At 39.8% G+C, this 25,753-nt stretch overlaps 1 protein-coding gene across 3 annotated transcripts; it reads right to left on the minus strand.

Moving 5' to 3' along the window:
- Positions 1–8,729: 8,729 nt before the first annotated feature.
- On the minus strand, positions 8,730–25,735 carry LOC121200258 (polypyrimidine tract-binding protein 2-like). Of its 3 annotated transcripts, none has more exons than XM_041065426.1 (14): positions 25,654–25,735; positions 24,326–24,353; positions 21,973–22,033; positions 18,634–18,806; positions 17,723–17,863; positions 17,045–17,200; positions 16,834–16,944; positions 16,499–16,709; positions 16,143–16,258; positions 13,982–14,015; positions 13,285–13,377; positions 12,678–12,894; positions 11,943–12,020; positions 8,730–11,836 (listed from the first exon to the last, which is right to left on the minus strand). In XM_041065426.1, the coding sequence occupies exons 1-14, from the start codon at positions 25,659–25,661 to the stop codon at positions 11,707–11,709; spliced, it is 1,557 nt and encodes a 518-aa protein (XP_040921360.1). In that variant the 5' UTR covers positions 25,662–25,735; the 3' UTR covers positions 8,730–11,706. The 3 variants fall into 3 exon arrangements, with proteins under 3 accessions (XP_040921360.1, XP_040921362.1, XP_040921361.1); XM_041065428.1 differs by having other exon boundaries at positions 22,015–22,033; positions 25,654–25,719; XM_041065427.1 differs by having other exon boundaries at positions 16,511–16,709; positions 25,654–25,709.
- Positions 25,736–25,753: the final 18 nt, after the last annotated feature.

Consider the following 25,753-nt stretch of genomic DNA (forward strand, 5'->3'; position numbering starts at 1 on the left):
AGCAGAAAATCCATGTAGTATTTGAGGTGCGTGGCAGCATGTCAGTGTAATGTCAGTGATAGGACCAGGATTAATAAACTAATTATAAAAAGGTGGTTCTGTAAATGGCAAAAAATCTGATTCATTCATATTTGAGGAAAAACCCAGATGGACGGTTCACATCCTTCAGGGTGATGAGCACCCATCCAGGGTGTACTTAGGAGGCTTAAAGGTCCTTAGAATTTTCTGTTAAAATGTCATGTTGATCCACAGAACAGCTTCTGTGTGCCCATGCAGAATGGCATGAAGTGCCTATTTTAGTTCATTCTGGAGTTGTGATTTTATAGTCTTAGGTCGAGGAATCTTTGGGTTTGATTAGTTGTTTGAGCAAAGACTTTGGATGTGTGAGCCCAGTTAGAAAATCATGAAAGACTGGATCACAGTTGGGTCCTTTCATAAGCATCCACATTCCACTTTTTCTTGCTTCAAATCAGCGAGTGAGGCCAGTTTTTAAGATAACATTACATTTAACAGAGAAAGTCTCCAAATGCTTTCACTGGGTTTTCATGCCAGAGGTTAACCCTAGTTTGTGCTTCTCCTATATTAGCAAACATTCAGGTCACACAGTCAACCATCAGCTTCTCTAAAATACTGACAGACATATAAACACCTGATAAAAACTATCTCTGTGGAACTACCACAGAGGTGGTTTTGTAGGTACAGAAGGTGTCTACAGGACCACATGCAGTTGCACTATTGTGATGTATTTAGGGGAACATGTCACCCCTGGTAACAAAACCAGTGACACAAGGTTCTTAACATTATACCATTCAATATAAAAATTACCAACTTCCTAGGAGTCATGTAAGAAATTTATGGAATATGATTTTGTTTATTTATTTCAATCTCTTTTAGCTCAAGGCTAATCTCCCAAGATGCCATATAAAAAGCACAATAAAGATATTTTCAAGATGCACATCCATACAGATCATATTTAAGCACGGTTATAATATGACAGACCTAAGCTTAATATAATTTAATATAGCGTTGCCTCAATTAGCTTAGCTGTAACGATCATAATGAACATCATACCTGGTGGCTTTGCTACAGTTCTCATAATGGTGGACAGCAACCAGCCATTATGATCAGTTAAGGCTGAGTGCACCTAATAAGGGACTGTTGTATAAAGTCTTACACAACAGGTTGCGTAAGATATGACCGCTTTGCAATAAATTTTCCCTTCATAAATCTTCAGTTTTTGTTGAAACTGTTGGAGTTGATTCAGTAGTTAGAGGTGTTTCTAATATTTTGTCTTCCAATATTTTGTATTTTGTACCAGATCCTTTAATCTAGAAAAAAAAATGTTGCTCAGTTGTTGCAGTCTGATACACATACTGTGTCCTTTCCCCCTTCTACAGACCACATGTGGTGACAGCCACCAGTGAAAGTGGTGGCCGACTGGCGCCAGTCCTACGAGGAGAGGGTTCAAACACAGACAGAAAGACAGAAAAAGAGAAGAGAACACAGTCATAATGACACTGAATCAGATGTTATACAGCCTCCAGGTTATAGATGGGATTTGCCATATCTGAACATTAACAGCTGTGGAAGTAAACTCATATGAGTCGTTAGTTTTATCATTTTGCCTCTGATCATTTTGCTTATATGCCTGTTGGGATTCATGTAGGTGAAGAATGTGAAGGTGTCATATTAAGTGTAACCAGATGTTCTGTGTTTTTATATCAAGAAGGCCTCTATCCTGGATTTCCTGTGCATGCACTTGGTATATGATAGCATGTGAACAGCTCGTAACTTTTTGCCATTTGGTTGTACTGGTATCGAGAAACGATTCTTGCAGGGCAGAGAGCTACACATTTCTCTTCTTTGTTCTTGGAAACACTATAAAAGTAAATTTATTTTTCTTTGGGAGAAACTTTTCCTTCTGGTTTTTAGCAGTAAAGTTTGTCTCGTATGTTGTATATAATATACTCTCACTTTCAAGCTGTCAGTGTTTTGTGTGATTATTTTTTGTGTGCTGAGTGTTCCACCACAGAGCGCTGTGTGATGGATACAGTATTATGTCTCTGTGCGTAGAGGAAGCAGTGGAACTGTTAATGTCAACACTAGCGACTAACTACCACATTGTAACTAGTTAGTTTTACACTGAACTCACCACTTGTTCAGTCACACCATTTCAAGACTTGTAACTAAGATATATCTAGGTTGATTACAGTCAACTAGGTTACAAATAAAGTGACAGTAATCAAAGGTCAAAGAAAGTGACGCTTCATTGTGTGCAGCATTCAGGTAAAATGGGAAAGAAAGCCATTTCTAACTAGTGATGAAAACTTAGCCATCTAGTGCTGTGGTGGTGAAACCTGATGTTTTTAAATTTAAACCTTCAAACCCCCTTGACCAAAACGTACAGATACTGTAAGTATCTACAGTGAGATGGTTGTAAACCCCTTGAGTAAATCCAGCTTAACAAAGTGGTGTTTGGTGTTCTCCTCCTCCTTCAAGTGAATGCAGCATAAAATTAAATGTGCTCTTGTGTATGTTAGGTAACAGCACCATGGCATCATCCATCGGATGATGGTGCACAGATGCTACTTTTTCACTCATGCTCTTTTCCAATCACTTCAGTACGCTCACTTTTTAATAATACAGTTACTACTAATACATAACACCAAACCTTCAGCCACTTGTCTCTTTGGGTCTCCCCTTTTTTCTTATTAAATATCTCATGTTTAAATTAACTAGTGCAATTATTTTTAACAAATGACGGCAAGCTATTTGATCAAAGTAAAAGAATTAAATTGGTATGAGCTTACATTTCTACCCTTATATATACCCATATATTTAATATGAGTAGAAAAAAAAAGAAAACATCAGCTGCCTTCACCACCTAGTTCTGCCTCAAGGAGCTTCTTGCTTGCTGTATGACTGGGGAGCAGAGAGAAAGGTACACAAACCCTGAAAATGAAATCTCTACATGTTTAACACAGAGCACTTTCAAAAGAGGAAAAATTTGCTGCATTTTCAGTGTTGCTTTTCATATTTCAGGATGTCAGACACTGACAGCAAACTGTTGGCTGATTTGATTCCTTCTCTGAGGGAAGCACAGCAGACGTTTTCCTTTTATGTGAACAGAAATAAAGAGACAGTGAAAGCAAAGTAACATCGCTTCAACATACCGTAGCATGAAGCCCATGAGGCCAAATGTACTGACTGCATTTAGACGTGTTAACATTTGGAGGAATGTGAGAGAATTTTGCATCTACTTTGAGAAATGCCTTGAGGGAGCACAGACACATCCTGAAGAACACAGTTGAGATGACAGTGTTCGTTTGTTTATCATCCACTCCCATCATTTTCGTTCCTGTTTGCTTTGACTGCTCACAATTCACTTTGCTGTCCCTTTACTTAAGTTTTTAAAATGGATCCAATGCACCAGCCTTGTTGTCTGCTACCTATGCAGGATGAAGATTTTAAGGAATGCATCCTATAATTTCACACCTGCCTGCCTTGCTGTGGAGCTGACAGTAGGCCTGCACATCATCTGCCTTTGGAAATTCTAATTTAGTCTTGCAGCAACTTCACTGTCTGTCAGCTGCTGCAGTTGTTGTCAATTACTTCAGAAATTATTATTATTATTATTATTATTATTGTTGTTGTTGTTGTTGTTGCTGTTGTTGTTGTTGTTGTTGTTATTATTATTATTATTGTTGTTATTATTATTATTTTTTTTATGTGACTTTGTAGTTGGGTACAGGATTGTCCTGTACTATGAGCTATACATTACTCTATATATGAAATTACCAGCAACTGGTTAACCTAGCTTACCATAAATACTGGAAAAAGGGAAACAGCTAGCTTGGCTCTGTCCAAAGCTAACAAAATTTACATAAAACCACTTTTAAAGCTCACTAAGTTTTTTTAATTACATAAAGGATCTGAATACTTCTTCCTCCATTGGATAAAGAAGTATTCAGATTCAGGTTTTAGTAAAAGTACCAATACAACAATATAAAAGTGGAGGGTGTAAGTGACTACATATACGATCTGCACAGCTGATGCATTCTGAGCAGATATGAAAAGCATCCATATTTTTTTCAGTATTACTCAGAGCCCACCACCACCCGCGCCACCCTCTCCAAATCTGTCTCCTGATTTACCATGAACGTGACACATATCAAAACACACCAACATCACACAAACCTTGCTATAATCGTCAGAATCCAATCTTGTGTCATCTCTCATGTCCATCAAGGACAGATGTCCATAAATCTGTTTATAATTAACATAAAAAATGATTTAACTGATTTAAGTTCACATCTTGGCTCATAATCATCACATTCATACTATTTCAGAGTAGTATCAGAGTAATTCAGGTGGTTGTTCCAGTGTGAACTGGAACTGCAAGGCTATAGAAACACAGAGATTTATTCAGGTTCAAGTTCAACATTCAGACATTCAGTGATGCTCATCCTCAATAGTTTTTACCAGATCAGTTGTGCAGTGCGGAGGAGTAGAAAGGACACTGAGGAGTTTAAGTTAGGGGCCGTCTCAAAAGTGCATGGCACTGATTAATAATACTGATCAAGGTAGAGCTAGGTTTTCCACTTCATATTATGTTGGGTAGTGATGTCCAGTGGTATCCATCCTGTGAGCCATGAGATGATAAATGGGGACGGGGGAAAAAAACAATGTTGTGTTGTACAGGCTTTTATCTTTTTCTGTTTGCTTTGTAAAATATCTCTTTGGGCCTTGGACAGTTATTCAAATGAAAGCATGTGACAGGGTTTAAAATAAGTTGTTACTTCACCCCTCTGGATGCCAGTAACACCAGTATCAAGGTGGCTGATCTGCCCACGTGGAATGACAACTGACAGCACTTGACCAGCTGAGTGGGAGGAGAATGGGACAATCCACACTGGTGACTCATAGCACCAACACAAAGGGGGACACACTGTCCTGGGTCATCTGGCAGAGCAGGTTGGAAAGGTTTGGGATTCTTTAAAAAGTGAGCTTTTAGTTGAAGTATAGAAATGAACTATACATACAGTAGATAGACACCAACTGACACAGGCAGACCACTCACTAGAATACCACATTCATGTGCCACGTGATTGGATATAAGGAGATGAATGGCTTATTTGTGCTGTCATGCAGAAAATAAACATGGTACTTAATAAGAAACTGGAGACGTCCACCAGATCCAAATGCAAAGACAAGTGATTCATCACTTAGAAAGCTAGTAAGAGCCAAACGTTTTAATAGTGAGGACGCCAGTGAGAACCCATAAGGGAGTTAGACATTGGAGAGAGACGCTTTTATCCCATCGTCTATAAGCAGAGTGATGGAGAGCAGGACCACAGTGTCCAGCCTTGGTGATGCATTGGCCAGACTAGCTATTGATTGGCTCTGCCCTTCTGCCTTGATACATCATCTCATCTTTGTTTAGAAAGCGGTATCCAGGACGCAGGCACTTCCATTGAAAGCTTACAAAAATAAAAGCCCCTTGCGTTGGTAGTAAGGAACAGTGTGTCTCTGTGATGATGGATCAGGTCATCTGCCTGGTCCCAGGGCCTCACTGTGGAGCGTCATCTTCATCAGACAATGCCTGACAGGACGTCCATCATCACAAAGTCATGCCGATGGGCCCGGTCCCTGATGGAGCAATGCCTGCTTACATCAACACATCAGCAGCAACTTTATCATTTTCAGTCAGAGCGCGACACAAATTGAACCTCAGTGGTTGACTCTAATCATCAGTGGTTCAGGCCTACGGGGTCTAACTGTTGTTTAGATATGAGTTTATAGTTGTCCTTTTCTAACTCTCAGACACCGCATGCTGAGAATCATACATTATGCAATTAAATTTCGTATAGACTGGAAATGAAGACAACTGACTGCTCGCAAATGACGCAAACCTTTGTTGTTCGTGTACAGTGACACAAACAGTAAAAGTCTAAATCTGTTCTGTTTCAAACAAAACAACTCTTGACACTAGAGGAAAGGCAACAAGGTCATTGAAACCTGTAGGTTTCATCCTCTGAAGAGCAGGAATGTGTTCAGCAAATCACATGACAATCAGATTAGATACATTAGATCTAAGAACAAATATCTTGGAGGTTTTTGTCTACTGCAGCAAGGGCCAGAGTCAAGGTGTCATCTAAAGCACTAGGATTCATCTTCTGGGGATCATTATGCTTGTATTCAGAGTAGTCACTACCCCAGTATACTGTAAAAACAATGACACTGACTGTAGGCTATAGCTTTGAGGTCACGTTTTGAGAATTTCTCACTTATTTCTCTGACATTTTTGGTTGGTACAACATAAGATTAAAAATCTACTATTTCACAAGAAATAAATGTATCTGGCATATTAATGTACAAGCCAGTTTATTTATTTATACTTTTTTTTTTTAACTTACTATGTGAAAGAGCTATAGCTATTAAGGTGAAAAGGTCATTTTTCATTACACTGTGATTCAATTTGTATTAATTATTTATTGATTAATTTACATTAGTGCTGCAAGGCCTGCCACAATAACTAAAAGTGTCAACATCACACGGTTGAATGATTAGCTTAATTTCACGGAAACACTTTCACTGGCTACAGTCCTGTGCAATTAATGATTGACATTATATTCACTCATCTGACTGATGTATAATTTATCATTATTATCTTTAACAGAGATTGAAACCACTCTGGACTACCATTGTTGTGCTCAGTGTTCAAGATCCAGCTGCCATACTTACTTTCATATTTACTGATTAGAATCCAGATTACTGACATTTGCATTGTATCCTATAGTGGGGGTTTTCTTTAGCTTTTAAAAATGTGGTGGGGAATCCTCCCCTACTCTAGGTGGAGCTGCTGAGTGCAGCCTTGAGCCAGTCCCTCCTAACTCCTCCTAATCAGGAACAAGTTATATAAGACACCTGTGATTTTTTATGTTTCTCTTTGCCTCATGCTCTGTTCCTGTTGGGGCTGTCCAGGTGCTGCATTGCTTGTGAAGGGTTTGATAATAGTTTTTAACATCCTGTGGTTCACCTGCACTATTGCTGTTTTGCCCCCTTCGTTTGCCCCTTAGTCATCTTTAGTTGACCTTTAGTTTGCCCCTCAGTCGCTTCTTAGTTTGCTCTTGTTCTGTTCTGCTTTGTCCCTAGTTTGCCCCTTAGTTCACCCCTTAGTTTGCCCTTAGTTTGCCTTTGTTGGACCTTAGTTTAACCTTTGTCTACTTGTTTAGATTTATCTTTTACATTTAGTTTTGGCTGGTAGATTTAGTTTGACCTTTTGTTTTTGACTTTTGCCTTGAGTTTAAGCTTCTGTTCTTTTAGTTATTTTCTTAGTGATTTCTTTTGTTTGAATTTGCTCCTGGCCAACTGGGTTACTTTGTATTTTTGCTTGGCTGATTATTGTTTATCGGGTTATATTTGCTTTACCATTATTGTTCACTTGCTTGCGATTAAATTTTGTTTTGAGATTCTTTTCCTTCTAGGTGGAGTGCTACTGTGGGGAGGCTAGGCACCTGTGGTGAGGGCCCTTCACTGAATTGCATGTGCGTTAATACACAGGGGCACTGTAGACTGCATCATTTGCTGTGAGGTTGCCGTGAGTTTGATTTGCTGCACTAAGGGTGAGTAGTGGTAACACTCCTGGCACTCCTTTTTGTGTAGTCTGCCTCTCTGCATGTGGCTTCTGCCTAGTGTTTTAACTTGAATTTTAAAATCTTAAATATTTTGTTCTTTTAACTCGATTGTTGAGGCCTTCCTCCTTTTTAGTATATAAAATATAATAAAATACATTTAAACTATTTCATTCAGTTGCCGGTATTCTTTTCACCTTTCCTTCTTTCTTTTTCAGCAGTTCTCATCAGTTCCAGTCTTTCTTTGTTTTTTTTGTGATTATTAAATACATTTATAAATCTTTTAACTCACATCTCTGCCTCAGTAACGTGCCTGTGTCTTGTACATTTACTAAGAAGTTTATGCTAGGAATTTCCTGGGGTGCGAGTCCCCAGGTGGCGTTGTCGGTGATTTCAATCCTCCCCTTAGTGCCCCTCGCCACAAAAAGTCTTACAAATACAGTGAGTTTTCATTTGTTACGCTTGCATCATCTAAAGTAAACAGTGCTGTAGCTTATAGTGATCATTCCTTCTTGCAGAAGTCTGCATTAGCTGAAAGTTGATGATTCACTTCATGGTCACATATGACTGAGATAAACACAGATTTTCTGTATTTTGCAGCAACGATCTCCCAACTCAAAATGACCATCGTGAAGTAGAGGTGGATCCGTTGATGGATCCGCTGCCCTGTGTTCAGTCCGTGCACCACGCTTTCACACCTTTAAAAAATATTTCAGTGGGCTGAGTACTGGCAGAAAGTGTAGGATGTGCATAATTTAAATCCTAGAGGAAGCCAAGATCTGGCTGGAGACATGCAATGATTTTATTTATATTTGTTCCTGCTCTACTTTTATGGCTACTGTTGATGCAAGTCTTGTTATAAAATCAAAAAATTAGTGACGACAGGGCCATAGCCAGGATTTAAGAACGAGTCTAAATACACTTCAAGAAGTTTTAAACATAAATTATCTAAAATAGTTTACTGTTAATTTGTAAATTATTTAATTTTTAATACCATCATTTGATTAACTCTTCATTTATATTGTCTTTATTTCATTTTTTCTAACATGAGGATCTAATGCAGTTTTAAAACCTCCACATGCCAGGAAAAAATCTTGATGAGAAAGCATGTGACTGATTGCTGCTCCACCTGGAGACGCAAACGGTTTTATATAACTTTCTTCCAATGTGCAGTAGTACTCCCCAATACAGGGGAACACACTTTATGTTAAATCTTTGAAGTTCCCCTTTAATTGATTTTTTTTTGGCCATTTTGGACCACTGCAACCAGCTGTAAACAAAGTATTGACATATTATCACAAAGCTGACATGGCTAACATATCAGCAAATAGGTCTATTTACACATGACACAGACCAACATTTGCATTTGCATTTTGCATTTGTGGTTATGTTTGTCCTCCTGATGAATGTAAATCCAATATTCATTCTTTTATTTCTAGTTTAGTCTCTGCCATCTTCTGAGAAAACATATCTGTAAAGCTGAGGTGAACTGCCACATTTTTGATAACTTTCCGTGGGTTACAACAACTGGACTTACAATAATTCACAACTATGGAAAATTTTGAGTCTTCAGACTGTGGGAGGAAACTGGAGCTCCCAGGGGAAATCCACACAGGGAAAAACTTGCAAACCCCACCCAGAAAGGCCCTAGCTGCCCTGCAGGTTCAAAGCTGTGACGTGACAGTGCCACCACCACACCACCCAAAACTCAAACATATTGAACCTGGAGTCATAATATATAACGCATCCACCAAGTGTTGGTTTTTAATTGTCCTCCTTTTAATAGTCCTCAATTGTAACTAAGAGCCCAGGGTGGGAGGGGGCATATTTAAATGACACCTAGCAATACATCTCTGTCCTTTAAAAGGATTTTTGGAAACCAATGGGAGTGTATGTACTTGGAGTTCTGTCAAACTGCAACTACAACATAGCATAAGCTTCGGGCTGTAGCAAGTGCATTAATTACAGTACCGATTCATCATAAAAAAAATAAGGTTGTAAATGGGAGCAAAGATAAGTTGGTATTATCCTTTGAGTCAAATAAAGACATCTGTTCTTCCTCCACAGCAGCTGCTGTGTGTTAAGAAGTGTTAAGATTTTTTAAGGACTGGCTAACGGTTAAGGTCAGTCATTTACTTTCTTACAGACCAAAGCTGTGACCAGAACAACTGAGATCCAGAAAAGCATCCCATCCTGGTGCTCTGTTGCATTCTCCAGAATTTCATTGGCTTAACACATCACATTATCTATGCCTGTGCCTGTAGCAGTGTTACTCAAAGATGCTCCAAAACTGGCATTAGCATAACATGCAGAAAGCTTGGAAAAATGACAACTGAGGCCATTTATGTAATTGATAAAGGTGTGAGAGCAAGTAGATAGATCAGACAGATTGTCAGGAGAGCAGAAACCCTTAGAGACTGATTAGAAAATAGGCACCTACCAGAGGAGAGAAAAGCAAGACATCAGAGGGATAGACTGTGTCAGTTGGCAGGGTGGGAAACGCATCAAGAAAATGTACTTCTTGTCCTGTGAATTAGCACCATCAGAGGGCTCAATCTGGCTTATTAGAGCTTGTGTTCAAGTGGCTCCAAAATGGATTTTGGCTTTCTTCCCACCCTGGGACTGAGATGGTTTCAGAAGCGAGTGGAACGGACAGATCAGAGAAGAAGAGAGACAGAGGAGGTGAATGCAGAGCTACAGAAGAGTTTTATTAGGCATGCTACAGAGGTAATGCAGAATACACGAGAGACCATGAGAGGGAAAACTCAAAAAGCAGGAAACCAAGTCGCACCTCCCCTTGTTAGAAAATAATTCATCCTTTAATTGTGCCTCTTCAGAACTATACCAAATCGTTACATTTTGAGCTGTATAAAACCAGACTTAGAGGAAAAAATATACATAACTATTATTTCTGAGCAAACACCTCACAAGAGGTCTTATTGTATCAAAAAAAAAAAAAAAACGAGGGAATTTACTCGACACTTGGGCATTGGGCATTTTCGTGTTTTCTAATGCTTTTTTCTTTGTGTTAAAAGGAATTAAAGGAACACTAAAGGCACAGAAACTTTGGTCCAACTGAGTAGCCCTCTCAAGTAAAACTGTCACATGACAATGAAATCACAGTGGGAACTCATCTTCTATCTGCTTCCACAGCATGCAACACTTTCTGATGTGAGATCCTATTGTCACTATACATGCTCAGAAAACCATTGTCACTGACAATTACACCTCACTGATATGGAAAAAGCATGGAAGGCTTCAAAAACACAGATAAAGAAATACTTTGCCATGAGCCACGTTATGATAGTTTATCTTAGCATGAATTGTGATGCCCAAACTGGGGGGAGAACAATCATACACTGAACATACTTGTGGAATAATGGAATTCAAGTTAAACTGCCTGTCACAGTCTGCTGTAAAAACTCTAAAAATGTTGCCTCAGGAATATTCCTCTCTCCTGCTGCTAAACTAAAAAGGAAAATGTTATGAATCTAAAACTCTGGAACAAAACAAAAAAAGCTACGCCTGGTTGGTGGCAGAGCTTCAAAAACTGTGATGTCTAGAGGATGACAAAACAGCTTGCATTCTCTCCAACCCCCCAAAAATTATCCAATACCAATGTGCCTCAAAAGCATAGAAGGGTATTAATGAAAATGTCCGTCTGTATAAACAGCTGATAATGTCAAGTAAGGCACATAAGTACTGTATCTTTTCTGCTAAATCAAGAAATAAACACTGATCTACATCAAACTATCATAGAGGGACAATCAATCATGTCAATATTTTGACATAAAAATACAGAGGTACAGTTAAGAATAGCTGGGAGGATCCAGTATCTGCAACATACTCAAGTGTTGTCTTTCAAAAAAAAAAAAAAGAAAAGAAAAAAAAGAAGGATACAAGTCAAAGATTTCAGTGTCTCTCACGGAATGACAGGATCAACAAAACCCCAACGACAAAAACTGATTGAATCACTGTGGTCCCCCCCAGTGTCCAGACACAGTCTGAAAGGTTGCGGACTGGCTCCAAAACAGTAAACGCTGGTACTGTTAGGAGTTTGTGGGTCACATTCTCAAATTGTGGACTTGGAGAAGGAGACTCTCAGGTGCTGGTTGCCTCCCATGTTGTAGTTGTGAAGGTCAATCAAGGCCTGTATAGCTTCCTCCACTGTTGACATCTGGATCAAAGCCATTTTGCGATCCCTGGAAAACGTGACACAGTGGTTGAGTACCACAGGAAACAAACTCTGCTGGGGTACGACACCAAAAAATGTGAGGTATTTTATGCAACTTTATAAGGTCTACGTACTGGAAAAACTTGAATGCTTTCACAGTGCCTCCAGCGTTGGAGAAGAGAAGCCGCAGGTCATCCTCCGTCACATCTTGTCTGTAGAAAGAATTTCAGGTATATCATGACACACTCACAGATTTCACTGTCAACAGTTTTCATAGGACTCCTTAGGATCCCTTAGCATTTAGCAGTTTTAATGAAAACTGTGGACAGTAAGATCTTTGGATCTTTGGATTTGCACTGGGAGAAATCCCAGAGGGTAGCCACATTGGTGGGCAGGGTATGCTGGTTTTGTGGTGCACGTGACAGAGCGCAGCTCCTGCACAAAAAAAAAAAAACAACTTTCTATTACCTGACTTCCTAAAGCCTCTCTGGTGGAAAGATTTCGCCAATTAAAAATACAGTCCTTGTCAAAAGAAAGACATGACAGGAATGTTATATAATTTGCTAACACACAATATAAGTACCTTGTGTTTAGAGTGCATAGAGAAATCAACAGGAAGAAAACATGAATGCATTCAGTCCTATTCAGACTGGACTAGTGGTGCACTCCAGCATCTTTTCTACTGTGAAAAAGGTCTATTCAGTGTGGTACTCAAACTGCGATGAGGCTGATGTTATACTTTGAAATTAAAAACTACTGTGCTTCTGTAGTGGACCTGCATTAACAGCCTTAGGTGTTAAAAGGGATATTTGGAACACAGCCTACTCCAGCATCTGACAACAGAACTGACTGAATAGACAAGTACTTACGGGATATTGGAGAGGTGGAGGGTGGCAGAGGGCGGAAAGATGTTCTGGAAGTTTTTGGATCCAGGTTTCTTGAAGCGATGCAGCGGGGAATTGGCATAGTCCTTGGTCAGGCCCTGGTCATCCAGGCCGTCACGAGGCAGTGCCACCGTCTGGTGCTTAGACAGCGTCACCCGGATGATCTTGCCGTACATCTTTTGGCCATTCAGGTGGCTCATTGCTTTGGTCGTGGCAAAGAAAAGGACGGTTAGTGATGCAGCCCCTATACAGCTGAAAGCTCTTTATAAAGTAATGCTTCGTGTTTATGATCTGTTTATGACTCCAGACAGTAGCTATCAAGTCGCCACGTGGTGACTGTGACTGTTTAGGATGGACAAAAGAGAAGTAGATTATGCTACAGGAGTTGGCTAGTGTAGTTTCTCACTGTATATTCTGTATATGCAGTAACGTGTTATGGCCCAACCCTAGCTTAATTATGAGTTACAAATTTTGGTAGTGGAACACCTGTTTAGAACAAGGCCCATATATGTGTCCTGAATACCAAGCTACTTGCAACAAAGACTATATAGACCTAAATGACTAGAATTGGTTGGGTAAGATGTCTCCTTACCTAGCTGGGCCTGGTTGGCATCTGACATCTGAATGAGAGCGCTGTCCTTCTTATTGTAAAGAATTTTCACCCTCTGGACATCCCCATATACTCCTGCATTAAAGTTGCAGGTGGGAGGAGAAGAGGTGAGGTAGAGAGAAACCAGACAGTTAGACAATTAAAAAGTTAGCATTGGAGACAAGGATATTTTAAGACAAGAAGCTAAGAAGAGAAGAATAGAGTACACACAAGAAATTTACGGTAGACTTCAGAGTGAGAGGTGTGTAGAAAGAACAGGTAAAGAGAGAAGAGACACCCTCTAAACAGATAAGTCATCAAGGTGTGTCAGACGGCTATAAATAAAAACAGCATGCAAAAATAATTTTTAAACTTAACCGTGCATTAACAGATTATTACCTAGTGAATTTTTGGGCAAAGTAATAAACATTAACCCAAACCAATAAACAGGGGGCAAAAATGTAGTATAATTTAAAAAACAAGCAACTGTGCGCAAATAAATCTACATAAGATTGTAATCATAGTAATAATAATAATAATAATAATAACAATGACAAATGTGTCAAAGATAGAATGGAAATAGAACAAAATAAGGTGGTAGAAGAGAGAGAGAGAGAGAGAAAGAGAGGAGAGGAGAGGAGAGAGAGAGAGAGAGAGAGAGAGAGAGAGAGAGAGAGAGAGAGAGCTAACGATAACATACCGAAGAGGGTAAACAGACTTTGGGGCGTAACCATCTTTAGAGGGAGAGAAGAGCAACAAGCAGCGTGAGACAGGTAGAGAGGTAGAAGAGTCGGAGCGGAGCGGAGGTAGAGATGGACAGATCGATCCAGAACGGAGGTAGGTAGGAGGAATGGTGGTTTTTGTTTTCCCCCCGGAGAGTGATGGAGGTGGTGGGTCATGGAGGAGGGGAGCAGGCGGCAGAAGAGGAGTCATGGTGGGGGTTTTGTTGGGGGACGGGTGTGGTTAATATAGGAAGAGGAGGAGGAGGTGGAAGAGGAAGGGGTGATTTGAGGGGTTAAAAATTACCCACCAGCACATGGGGGGACAGGGAGGCAGGATGAATGGAGGGGAGAAGGAGGGGTGGGAGTAGAGAGAGAGAGAGGGGGCAGATGAATAGGGAGGCAAATGCAAATTGGGGGAAAAATAAAAAAAATAAAAGTGAGGAGGGGGGAGGGACAAAAAATAAAATATAGGTCAGTACACTGGAATAATGCAGGTAGTTTGGTCAGAGATAATGGCTTGGATCAATGTTTTCTTTAGTCAAAATACAGCAAATAACTTGCGCCAAAATGTATTTCACCCTGGACAAGCATGGGGTAAAGGTACATTCTAGTCAAAATCATAATAAAATCAGCAATATAAAGTCATAACCATGGGATAAAAACAACATGCAGAAGGTCAGAAATCTGAAGATCTACAATCTTTCAGCAGGGGAGAATGGTACTAGAACAATATGAGAAGCTGAGGGGGGAAAATTAGTTAAGAGACCATGCAGTTAAAATGTTGTTTAGCAGTACAATTTGGCATGCAAGAGTTGATGTGAAGGCCACTTTACAGTAAAAGGTGGCGTTCACACAAGTCCAAGAAGCTAAAAAATAAAAAAAGTAAAGGAAAAGCTTAAGCACAGTATCTTCACATCACATGTTCAGTTTGAATGATACTGTCAAAGGTTCCGGGATGACACATTCATTCACAGCCAGAGAGAACAGACTGATGAGGAAAGAGACAGAGACATTAGGTGGGACAAATTAGATGCTATTTAAGTCACAGTTTAAAAAAAAAGGCAGAGGAACAGGGAGAAAAGACAGCAAGTGAGCATTTCAGAGAGGCAGGTATTTGTTCCCAGAACTGAGACACAGGTTAGGAGACCACAGAATGATTTCATATGAGCTTTCATATGAGCTGAGGAGAGGTGAGGAGAACTTAGAGAGAAAAAACAGAAGAAAGACAGTTAGCCGAGTTAGATACAGTTTGATAAGAGAAGGGAAGGGCAGAACATCGGAGGAGGAAAGAGGGGAGGGCTTTGGCGTGGTGACAGAAACAACAAATCCCCCTCTCTCTTACGGGGACATAATGAGTCCTGACCAAAAAGGACAAAAAAGCAACAGCAAGGCCCTGGGCATGTAAAGGACACTAGAAAATACAGCAAAGAAAAGGTTAGACAAAAATTCTTGCTTCATATTAAAACTAATTGGAATAATAAAAGGTCCAGTCAATCTCTTTTAAAAAGGTTTGGATTCCAAAAGTGGAACATTAGTGGTGCCCTAGGACAGTTCAGTGATCATGATTATGACTCTCAGAGCAGACACCATAAATAAAACTGCACACAAACTCACAGATCCTCAGAGGTTCAAAATGTTACCTCGTAAATGACAGAACACAGGAGGATTTTCTCGGGACATGGACTAGATATTATCAGCCTCACTATAAAGAGAAATTTTGTAGAATAAAAGGCTGAAATAATTCTAATTCCAGCACAAAACCACCCTCTCAGTCTCACAGAATCTCACAGAAGAGTTGTCACTCTCTGCTTTCTAATTCTGTAAATTTCTAATATTTAACTTACTACTTAAAACTGAACTTTAAAATGGAACTGTCCAAGGTCACATGTAAATGTGCAAAATTAAGTGGTTTAGTTTAGCTGATTCCCACCATGGACCTTCTTAATGTATCCTGAATGGAAGACACAAGACAATGAAAATGGAAATGGTAGCACGAGGAGGACAACTGGCCATAACCAGAAAAAAAAACAAAAAAACAAAGAAAAAAGGAACAGAGGGATGAAGGTGGTGGGTAAGAGTGGTGGAGTTCAAGCCTTAGATGGTCCATCTGACTGGTGTGTTTGGATGTGTGTTACTGACCTCCTCGTTGAGGTTGCTGACCAGCAGGACCCCACTGGACCCTGTCTGTCCAGCGAGGGCCACCCTCCCTGCTGCAGCGGCAGCCGCTGCTGCCGCGCTTAGAGGGTTCAGGGCTCCTGACAGGAAGCAGACAAAGCAATCATGGAATGGAGTGCAGCAGTTCTACTAAACCACTGTATTACAACACTGTCTAGAATCTGATCAAAATGTCCAAACAGAATGGACTCATATGAAATCTAATCACATGGACATGTAATCCAGAACAATTTGGTCATGACCACTTGTTAAAGCATTTAGCTGGTGGGTAACAATAACAAATACAAAATAAAAAAGGAGGAAATAGAAAAGTGATCTACCTGGGATCTTACCGAGGAGGGAGTTGGAGTCTTTGCTAAAGGCAGCGGCCACCGTGGGGTCGAGGCTGGGCTGGCCGTCACCAGCAGGAAGCTCGGGTCGCGTGTAGTCACGACTCTTATCGTTGTTGTACTTGACATTTAGGTTAACCAGCTTGGAAAAGTCAATACGCAGCGTGCAACAGGAGTTGTAGATGTTCTGGCCATCAAGTGCCTGGCAAAGGAAAAAACATCATCATCATCCCCCATGTTCAATTATTACATTAGTGCAAAGCACTAATAAACAGTTAACTGAAAGAAAAGTGACTAGCAGGGGCTGCAGGTAAATGACTTCTCACCAGTTTGGCCTGCTGTGCATTGACAGGATCACTGAACTGCAGAAGGGCCTGGAACTGATTGTTCTTGGTAAATGTGATTATCTTCATGACCGTGCCAAACTTGGAGAAAATCTGCCAACAAAACAAAAAAAAAACTTTTACACTGAATATTCTGTAAAATGCCAACTGAACCATTTCTTCTTGTGTGCAGTGAAAAAAAAAAGTTTCTTACCTGTTGCAGTACATCCAGCGTTACAGGGTAGAACATGTTGTCGATGATGATCCGCAGCACAGGACTGGAGGCTGCAGCGAGAGCTTCCTGAACATCTGAGCTTGGTGACCCACCAGACTGGACTGCTGACACGGCCTGAAGAACTGCCTGGGTCCGCTATGACCAAACACAAGCTGTCAACCACTGCTTTCAAACCATGGAGCACACCAGACAAGAGGATAACCTATTTTGATAACTATTAATGCATAGAAAACATAGCAAGTGTTATCATCTATGTCCAACCTTGCAGCCTCTAAGGTTGTTGGTTATCAGACATAGAGAAAAATCATCATCATTTGAGTTACAACAACACTGCAATGTATTAAGACAGCCTTTTGGTGACTTAAAGTTTTAATTTACAAACAGCTGTAGTGTTTGGTTGACATGAAAACTTGCAAACCTGTAGTCAAACTTTACTAATTTGACCGTGGAGCTGCAACAAAAAGCCAGAAAAGTATAACATTATAGTAAACTGAATTATTGAGTATCCTTTATTGTGTTTTGACTGCTATTTTGCTGTTTGAAAACACCACCATGTTCATTTTCCACTGTCTAAGACTAAGACAAACTAATTGATTTTTTGGGAAAATAAACAGCATAGGAATAAATAACGAAAATAATCAAGAGTTGCAGCCCTACCTGATTGCCAGCATCAGTTTTGAGTTCTTTGTGATTGGAGTACTGAATAAAGACAGGAATATTGCGGATGTGAGGAGTTACTGTAGTGTAGTAGTTAACCATAGTGATGGCTGCCTCCTCTGTCCCCATCTCTAAGAATGCCTGGAAGTAGAGAAAAAAAACAAAACTCTGATAAAGTCACTCACACTGTTACCACTCAAGAGGTAATAATCTCATATCTGATTTATAAAACCCTCCACCCTTTTTATTGAAATTTGTTAAGTAACATGAGATATCCTGATAAGTAACAGAGAAGTAAAGAGGCTTAACCTCTATTACGTCTGTGCCAGAGGTCAATACTTAAAGTGTTCACTGAGTGAATTGTAATTCATCACTGTGGTGGCAACAGAAATGTTATCAGACCAACACAAACAAAGTTGTCTGAACATTGAGATGAGGCAGCTGTCAATCGATCAAGACCAGCAGACACACCGACACTGGTACTGTGAGGAGAACAAAGCAGCCATACTTGACAGGAATCTGGGGGACAAATGCCAAGTATGTCCTACAGCCCTCCTCAGCAGACAGACAATAGGCTTTTGGCCAGCTTTTGTATGGAGCTGTGGGCATGTTTCAGATGCAGCTCAAGATAGCAAGACCAATTGTGTCCAAAGTACTCATGTGGTGCAGCAAGATGTCAGCTGACACTTGGTTCTTGACAGGTCAAGATGAGAAAAATATGACCACTGTCCTCCTGGCAAAAAGGATTACTCTCAATGACAATTTTTTTTAAACAATTTAAACATCTTACACCACCCCACCCTTTCATGGCTCAGCCGGTATAGATTTATCTGTGATGTCAAACTGATGCTCAACAACTGTTTAGAGGGAAAATCTTCAACTACACCTTGTTATCCACTTCTTCCACTCACCTGGTTCTTTCCCTTTAGCGTGAGGATATTGGTGACTTTGCCAAAAGGCAAGCCGAGGGCGATGACTTCAGTCTCTGAGGCCTCGTTGGGCAGCTTCCTGATGTGGAGAACACGAGATGGAGGGGCCTCCTCCACCCTGAGCTTTTTACTGTCACTGCCATTGGAAGCCCCATCTAAAATTTTAGCATACGCACTAATTAACTACACTAATCAACAGAACGATAGCCGGCCTCATTTAAAGGATGAGGCTGGCAATATTATAGATCCAGACTATCTCCAGAGTTATTCTATATTCTGCCCAAAGGACAAAACCAACAGACTGTTTTAGTCTGTCTCTCAATCCTCTGAGCTTCTTAGCCTGTTTGTGGCTCTCGGCTCCAAGTCTGTTGGTTCCTACTGAAGGCATAATCCTTTAATACTGAGTTACAGTTCTATACTTTATTTTTTTTTCAAAAAGGCTAAATAACTTCCTGAGACAGCTAGTTTTTAGCACAAATGACTCAAACAAGAGGAAACAGTGCACTTGTTGGGGACTCTTTTCAGTGGAGGACTAACAACATTTAGCCTTCCAGGTAATATTTATGGGAACAGGATGTACATTTGTGATCAAGTCTAAATAAACTACAATGTATGTGTTCCTGGTGATGAAGGAACATGTCATGGAGACCAACAGTGTGGCTCCCTGGTGTGTTTTAATAGCTTTTGGGCAACAATGGAGCTCTATGGCATAAAGGAACAAGATATATCAGACACCAGATGCACACACAACACTTGTTAGTAGGACAAATTCATTGTCGGTTTGGCTCTCCACACATGGCATTTGCTGACAAAATGAAAAATATATAATCTCACCAGACTTATTCTTTACCCAACAGCTCCTGCAAACCTCAGAATTTCCTCCCAGGCCATAGTAATGTTAATCAAACTCAACTCTGAATGTGTTGTTGGATGCTGTAACAATATTATCAGGGGACATATATTTACATATTCAGCATTTTTATGTTTGCATGTTAACTACTATAAAAGGAATACAAGTTTTGCGAGACTGTTCTCTGGATTAACATATGGTGGTTGTATTACATCTTTCAACCTTTATCTGGATTACTGGCAATGGTATTATACCATTGATAGATTCTCTTTATACAGTGTAGATTTTTGTTTACTCTTTAAGCAGGACCAAATTTACTCTGTTCACATTTGTAAAGATAAAGCTTTTATTCTGAAGGATTCTGCCCTGAAATCTTGTTGTGACTAGTAGATCGCAGAGGCAACCCTCCAGACTGTGACCATTTTGAACGCACACGTGGCAAAACAATTGCAGCTACAGTAAAAACATCGGGTTGGTCGCACACCTTGAAGTAATTCAAGGGATGCACAACATAACGGTGGACAATATATCATTGGTGGATTAGTATGAAAATTAAATTATTGTTCTTGTTCCGTTAACAGAATTTCAGCCGACGATTATTGCCAATAACACAGCACATGCTGTGGAGAAGGAATGCCACAAAACTTTCACTCTCAGTGGTGATTTCTGCCTCTCTCTCTCTCTCTCTTATCAAAGGCTCTGTGACGGTTTCTGTTTGCACTATTTGCCAGGCTGAGCTCCTCACACACAATACAGCCAACAGCAGAGCAGAGGCCACAGCGAAACAATGACACAGATCTAAGGTTGTATTTTACCCAAGTTGATGACAACAATGCTTGTTTACCTTAAGTGCAAAAAACCAGATCAGTAGGGAAGACCAATTTATCAAACACCTCTAGAACAAGCAGAACACAAACCTTCAAAAATTGTGGACATCTGCCCACTGTCAACTTGCTGTATTCCTTGATCCACAACACTGATTTGTTTTAAACAGACATACAGCGCTTGTGGTACTAAGAGCGTATGAATGAGCTGAAAACAAATGCTGACTGTATGTCACAGTTAAGTTAAATTAGCCAGGCAGCTTTAGTTTATTAGGGGATTAGGGGGAGTCTTCATATGTCTATATCTTTAAGTTTTCAAAACTGACAATCTGACTATCACACGCACTCTGTGTTGTGATTGGTCACCTGTGTGGAGGCGAGAGAGGAGCCAGGCATTGTACGAGCTCTTTTTTTTTTTTTTTTTATTTGTTACACAACTATTTTGTGGCACTTTCCAGGATAACAACTAAGTGCTACACCATGAAAATCTCCCAGGAGGGACAGTCTGACAATGTGCGCTGTTATTCCCATTTTTAAACTATATCACCTCTCCCCTCTCTAAATGACGACTGGCTTTTCATTCTGCCTTTAGGTGCGGCCTTTCAAATCAACCATAAACACATTTCTGATGTGGCTGGTTATGAGAGACTGTATCCAGCCCTTAGCCAGTTCATTCTAAATTATGATTGTTCCAAAAAAATGTATGGCCACTGTGCGGCAGTGACAGTGTCCCAGTCTTACATTTTGTAAAGCTCAAAATAAATTCATCTGAAGCTTTGTTTTCTTGAGAACAGAAATAATAAAGGCGCACAGGTGATTCTGCTAATAAAATAATCGCAGAATGCTGACAATGCATTCAGTTGTCTTTGCTGGTCCAACTGCCCAAAGGTGATTAATAATTTGGTTTTGTAACACAACACCTGACCCGCCCATGTTTAATGTCAGAGGCCATCTGTCGGACAAATTGTCCGTTTTCTTTTTTTTTAAGCTTTCATATCAGGACTGGAAAGTCCTGCATTTAATGAACCATCTGCCATCCATCACTGCAAGACTGGTTATTCAAGATCACCAATGGTAGATGCTACCACACACACACACAAGGCGGCCTGGGATTCTTTATCTCACTTTATTAGACAGTTCCCTGGGGCGACATTAGCTTGGACGTGGGCAGTGTGTAGCAATGGTAGACTGGGACTTTGATTAAAGACAGAATCTCCCAGAACCCTTGTGTATTACTTTACCATTGTTCTTATTTTGTACGCTGTGTTTAATAGTCTAACTTTGTACTTCTTCTCTTTGTAGCGGTGTGAGCAGCTCCCTCAGTCATCCTTAATTCTGCAGTTTTCTTTGAGATGCGTCTGATATCATCTAAACAGTGAGGAGGCATTAAAATGCAGTGGTATCCACTATGTCTGTTCTAGTCGCATGCTGTGGTGTGTGGGTGCCCACCTACTGAGGAGCGTGATGTTATTCAGACACTAAAAAGCTCCCATGAGAGAACAGTTCAACTCACGCAGCCTGTTTCACTTTTCAAACACCTATTAATCCTCTGATTCCTCTTAATGCCGTCTGTCACTACCGATCAAATGGTTTCATGCAAATTCTGTCAATCCCCTCCCTATTCAGGGGTGGTCGGAACAAACTCACCACTGATACTGCTCATGCCAGAGTTGGGACTGTTGTACATACTCAGCTCGTCTGATCCTCTCTGTGGGAAAAAAATAAAATCACAAAGGCAGACAGAGTTATGAAGTGATGGGGAAAACTATTAACATTTTCCAGGCAGGTCCTTAAAGACAACAATAAAACAGAGCTTTCTGAAGACAGTTTAAAGGAACAAAAGGAGGGTAGAAGAGTAGGTGGAAAGGGACATTAAACAGCAGAAGAGTGGTCTGGCTCCTCCTCTGCTGGTGTGGGTTTAATCTTGCTGAATTTAAGATGTCAAGATGTGTCATTTCATCCTGAGCTATACTAGGTCCCAGAAGGCTTGCTAGAGCTGACGGGCTCCCTGTGCTCTTAAACCTGACTGATGGGATGACGAGGAACCTGGCTAGGGACCCATTACACACACAACTTTATAATAGCTTCATACACCCTCTACTTGTTTCTGTCTGACTGAATTTGAACCAATTGTTCTTCTGTCACTAACATTCTTTATGGTTACGATAAACTAGATGTTGTAGGCCCTGCTACAGCGGCATGACACAAATAAATTGAAAGGGTAATAAAGTTGTCCGACTTGGGTCAAAATGTGAGCGCGCAGTGCACAAGCTACAAGAATCCAAGACATGATTTCTCGCCCAACAGCTGGCAACCCTCTCCGTTTTGTTTTTGACATTGAAATACTGATGAAATAAAAAGGGTGGCAAAGACCACCATATCAGAGGAATTAGTATTTTATCACTGTTCCTTTTCCCTTCGAGGGAGAACTTTAACTTTGTTTTGTGTTGACGAAAATGCAGCTGACACTCAACAAATCTGGTTAAGTATCCCGAACAACAATGCACTTACACAAGGAAACAGGTTTGTTCGATGATCAGCAGGGACACAAGCCCTACCCATTTCATTAAACCCAGTGTAATGCTATGAAAGCTCAAAACAAATATTTAAAAGAAATCAAATTGTTCAGGCGTTAACATCAGGGTGCAATGTTGGAAAGGAATTTAAAATGAAATGTGGTCTAATCTTTATGGGATGTCTCTTTAGATTTATTTCAAGGATGTTTGTTGTGTTACAACAGGTTTAAAATACAGCAATATCTTTAGGCTTTGCCACACCTCCATGTTAGATTTTTCTTTCTTCTGTTCTGTAGAATCTACTGTATATCTCTTATAACCATCAGTCCAACAAATTAACAAGCCAAAAATTATATTATGTCAGAAGTAGGAATGAGGGACCACACAATTAAGTCAACAATGGTGTCTAAATGTGCTAGAAATGTTAACATGAGAGCTGAAATGATAAGTCTGAAAATAAATTGGAAACATTTATGACATTTGATTGATCCCTGCAGTTGATAAAAATGCCAAAAATGTGCTGTTTCACTGACTCAATCATGAACATTTGCAGGTTTTCAAAAAATCATATAAGACAGAAAAATAATTAGAGCTGCAAATAAAGCTCTATTATTATTTTCATTATTGATTACTCTGAAATTTTTTCTTCATTATTTTGTCTACAAAACACCAGAAAACAATGAAAATGTCCCATCACATTTTATTAAAGCCCAAGGAGATATGATTGAAAGACTTGTTTTGTCTGACCAGCAGTCCAAGCCCAAAAATATTTAATTAAATATAATGAAAGACCAAGAAAAGCAGAAACTTTTCATATTTGAGTATGTAGAGTCATTAAGTAAATAATCAAATCTGCTTGAAAAAAAAATGAGACAAAGAAAGGAAAAAAATCCCAGTCTCTAGAACTCCCCCTAAAAGTCAATGACTGGAGTCATCAGTTAAAAAGAGCCCAAGTCAACTTGCATTTTGTCAGTCAAATCACTGAATTTCTTTTTCCAGCATCATTATACACAGAAAGCAAAGCAAAAGCAACAGTATGGCAGGATGTAAACCATACAAACTGAGTCTTATCTCAATGTAATGGAAGCAGAGAAGGGTGAAGGAAACGGAGGGCAGTACAAAGCATTAAAGTAGTTCTTATAGAAAAATTAAAATAAATTTAAAGAGTTTAGTCATGTCTACAAGAATAATGTCCATTCAACAGTTATGTCTTTTAATCAAACAGAAATATAGCTATTTGACCAGCTACTCTTGCCCTCTCTTGAGGTCTCTTGAGACCTTCATTAATATTGCCCAAATGCAAAAAATTATATTTTTCAATATCTGTTGTCTAATCTCAAGCTGTTTTTGTTCAGCCTCAGCAGTATGCAAGTAAAAACAATGTGGATGTTGTTTCATAATGCAACAAAAAACACCTACAGTGTCAAAGGCACGCTTAAGTGATTTGTGTGTTGAACACTAAGAAAAAACCAGAGCAAACTCACCTTCACTCCAACTACAACATCGCTGATGCTGAAAGAGAAATGGTTTTTATATGGTCAAAATGAAGGGATTTAAAATGGGAAAACAAAATGAAAAAATATGGAGACAAGGCATTGTCAGATACACAAGCAACTGATGTCAATCACCCTTTTTTGAAATAGAAGACAGTAACTTGTTACTTAATTTTAAGAAGCCTCTCACAAAGTCTAAATTGTTTGGTGAAAATTTCAAATTCTGATGCATCATATACTTAAAAAACTGCCAAATATTACGCAGCATTTAAACAGATTATGGTTAGAGTAAGTCAGAGAAGGCACAAATGTTAAAAACTGACAACTGTTACTGAACTAAACCTACAGTGGCAAAATTATTTTTAGTCATATATTTTTAGAACCCAAGGTGTTTCTTAACTGTACATTGTCGACTGAATACCAACTAATACATGTCCAGTCTGCCATTCTTAACAGGATGCCTCACCTCTTATCTAATGTTACTATTTTGTTCAATGTATAAATTAATAGAACATTCTAGCTGTGTCTGTGTAACCTCTGCTCTTAACCACACCAACACCATCTGGCCTCATGCTGTTATGGGGTTCACAAGGGGCTCATACTGATATAACATTGAGGTCATGCTCCATTCAACTCCAGTGCATGGTCAACTAACATTCTTTGAATGACACACCCTAGTACACTTAATGTAACATAATGCTATGGCCAACTAAGTATATCGCTGCTAGAGCAACAGCAATGGTAGTCACCTTTTAACATATTGTATCATTTTACCCCCACAGCTTCGCTAACGCTGGGTTGGACAAGTGTTTGTTCGCATTTGATTTAAAACCAGCCACGTCTAATGCTATCTAAAATATAGTAGGTCTAGCTATTGGACCGCCTGTTCAGCTAAAGCTAAGTTAGTTAGCTACAACACAAAGGACCAACAGTACTGTACATTCGTTAGCATAACGGTCTGCTAAACTTAAGTAGCGGCTTCGTTAGCTCACAGCAGTAAAATGTTATTGTAGAGAATGAATAGATCATGGAATTGTATGAGCACGTCTCCGTGGGACGTCGCCATAAATCCTAAGCACTTTTATCAAATATGGGTTACAGCGCAGCTAATGTAATAAGCAGAGGGCGTTAGCTAAGTTATGCTAACATGCTAACATCAGGCACTTCCTTAATGGAAGGGAGCGCGTGGCTATGGAAACACGTTAACACAAGCATACGACTCCTCCTCGTTCCCATTTAATGACGCATTCACATAGTGAGTGCTCTGTGCTACCTCAGAATGTAATGAGATGTAGAAAGCATCGCCGATAAAACATTACCCGTCCATTTCTGTGGAGATTTCGCAGTACGTCCCCGTACGGTCCTGTTTTCTCTCCAGTTTACACCTACACTGCGCACGCACACACATACACACACACA

The sequence above is a fragment of the Toxotes jaculatrix genome, chromosome 20 (genome assembly GCF_017976425.1).
Source record: "Toxotes jaculatrix isolate fToxJac2 chromosome 20, fToxJac2.pri, whole genome shotgun sequence".
Classification (NCBI taxonomy): Eukaryota; Metazoa; Chordata; class Actinopteri; family Toxotidae; genus Toxotes; species Toxotes jaculatrix.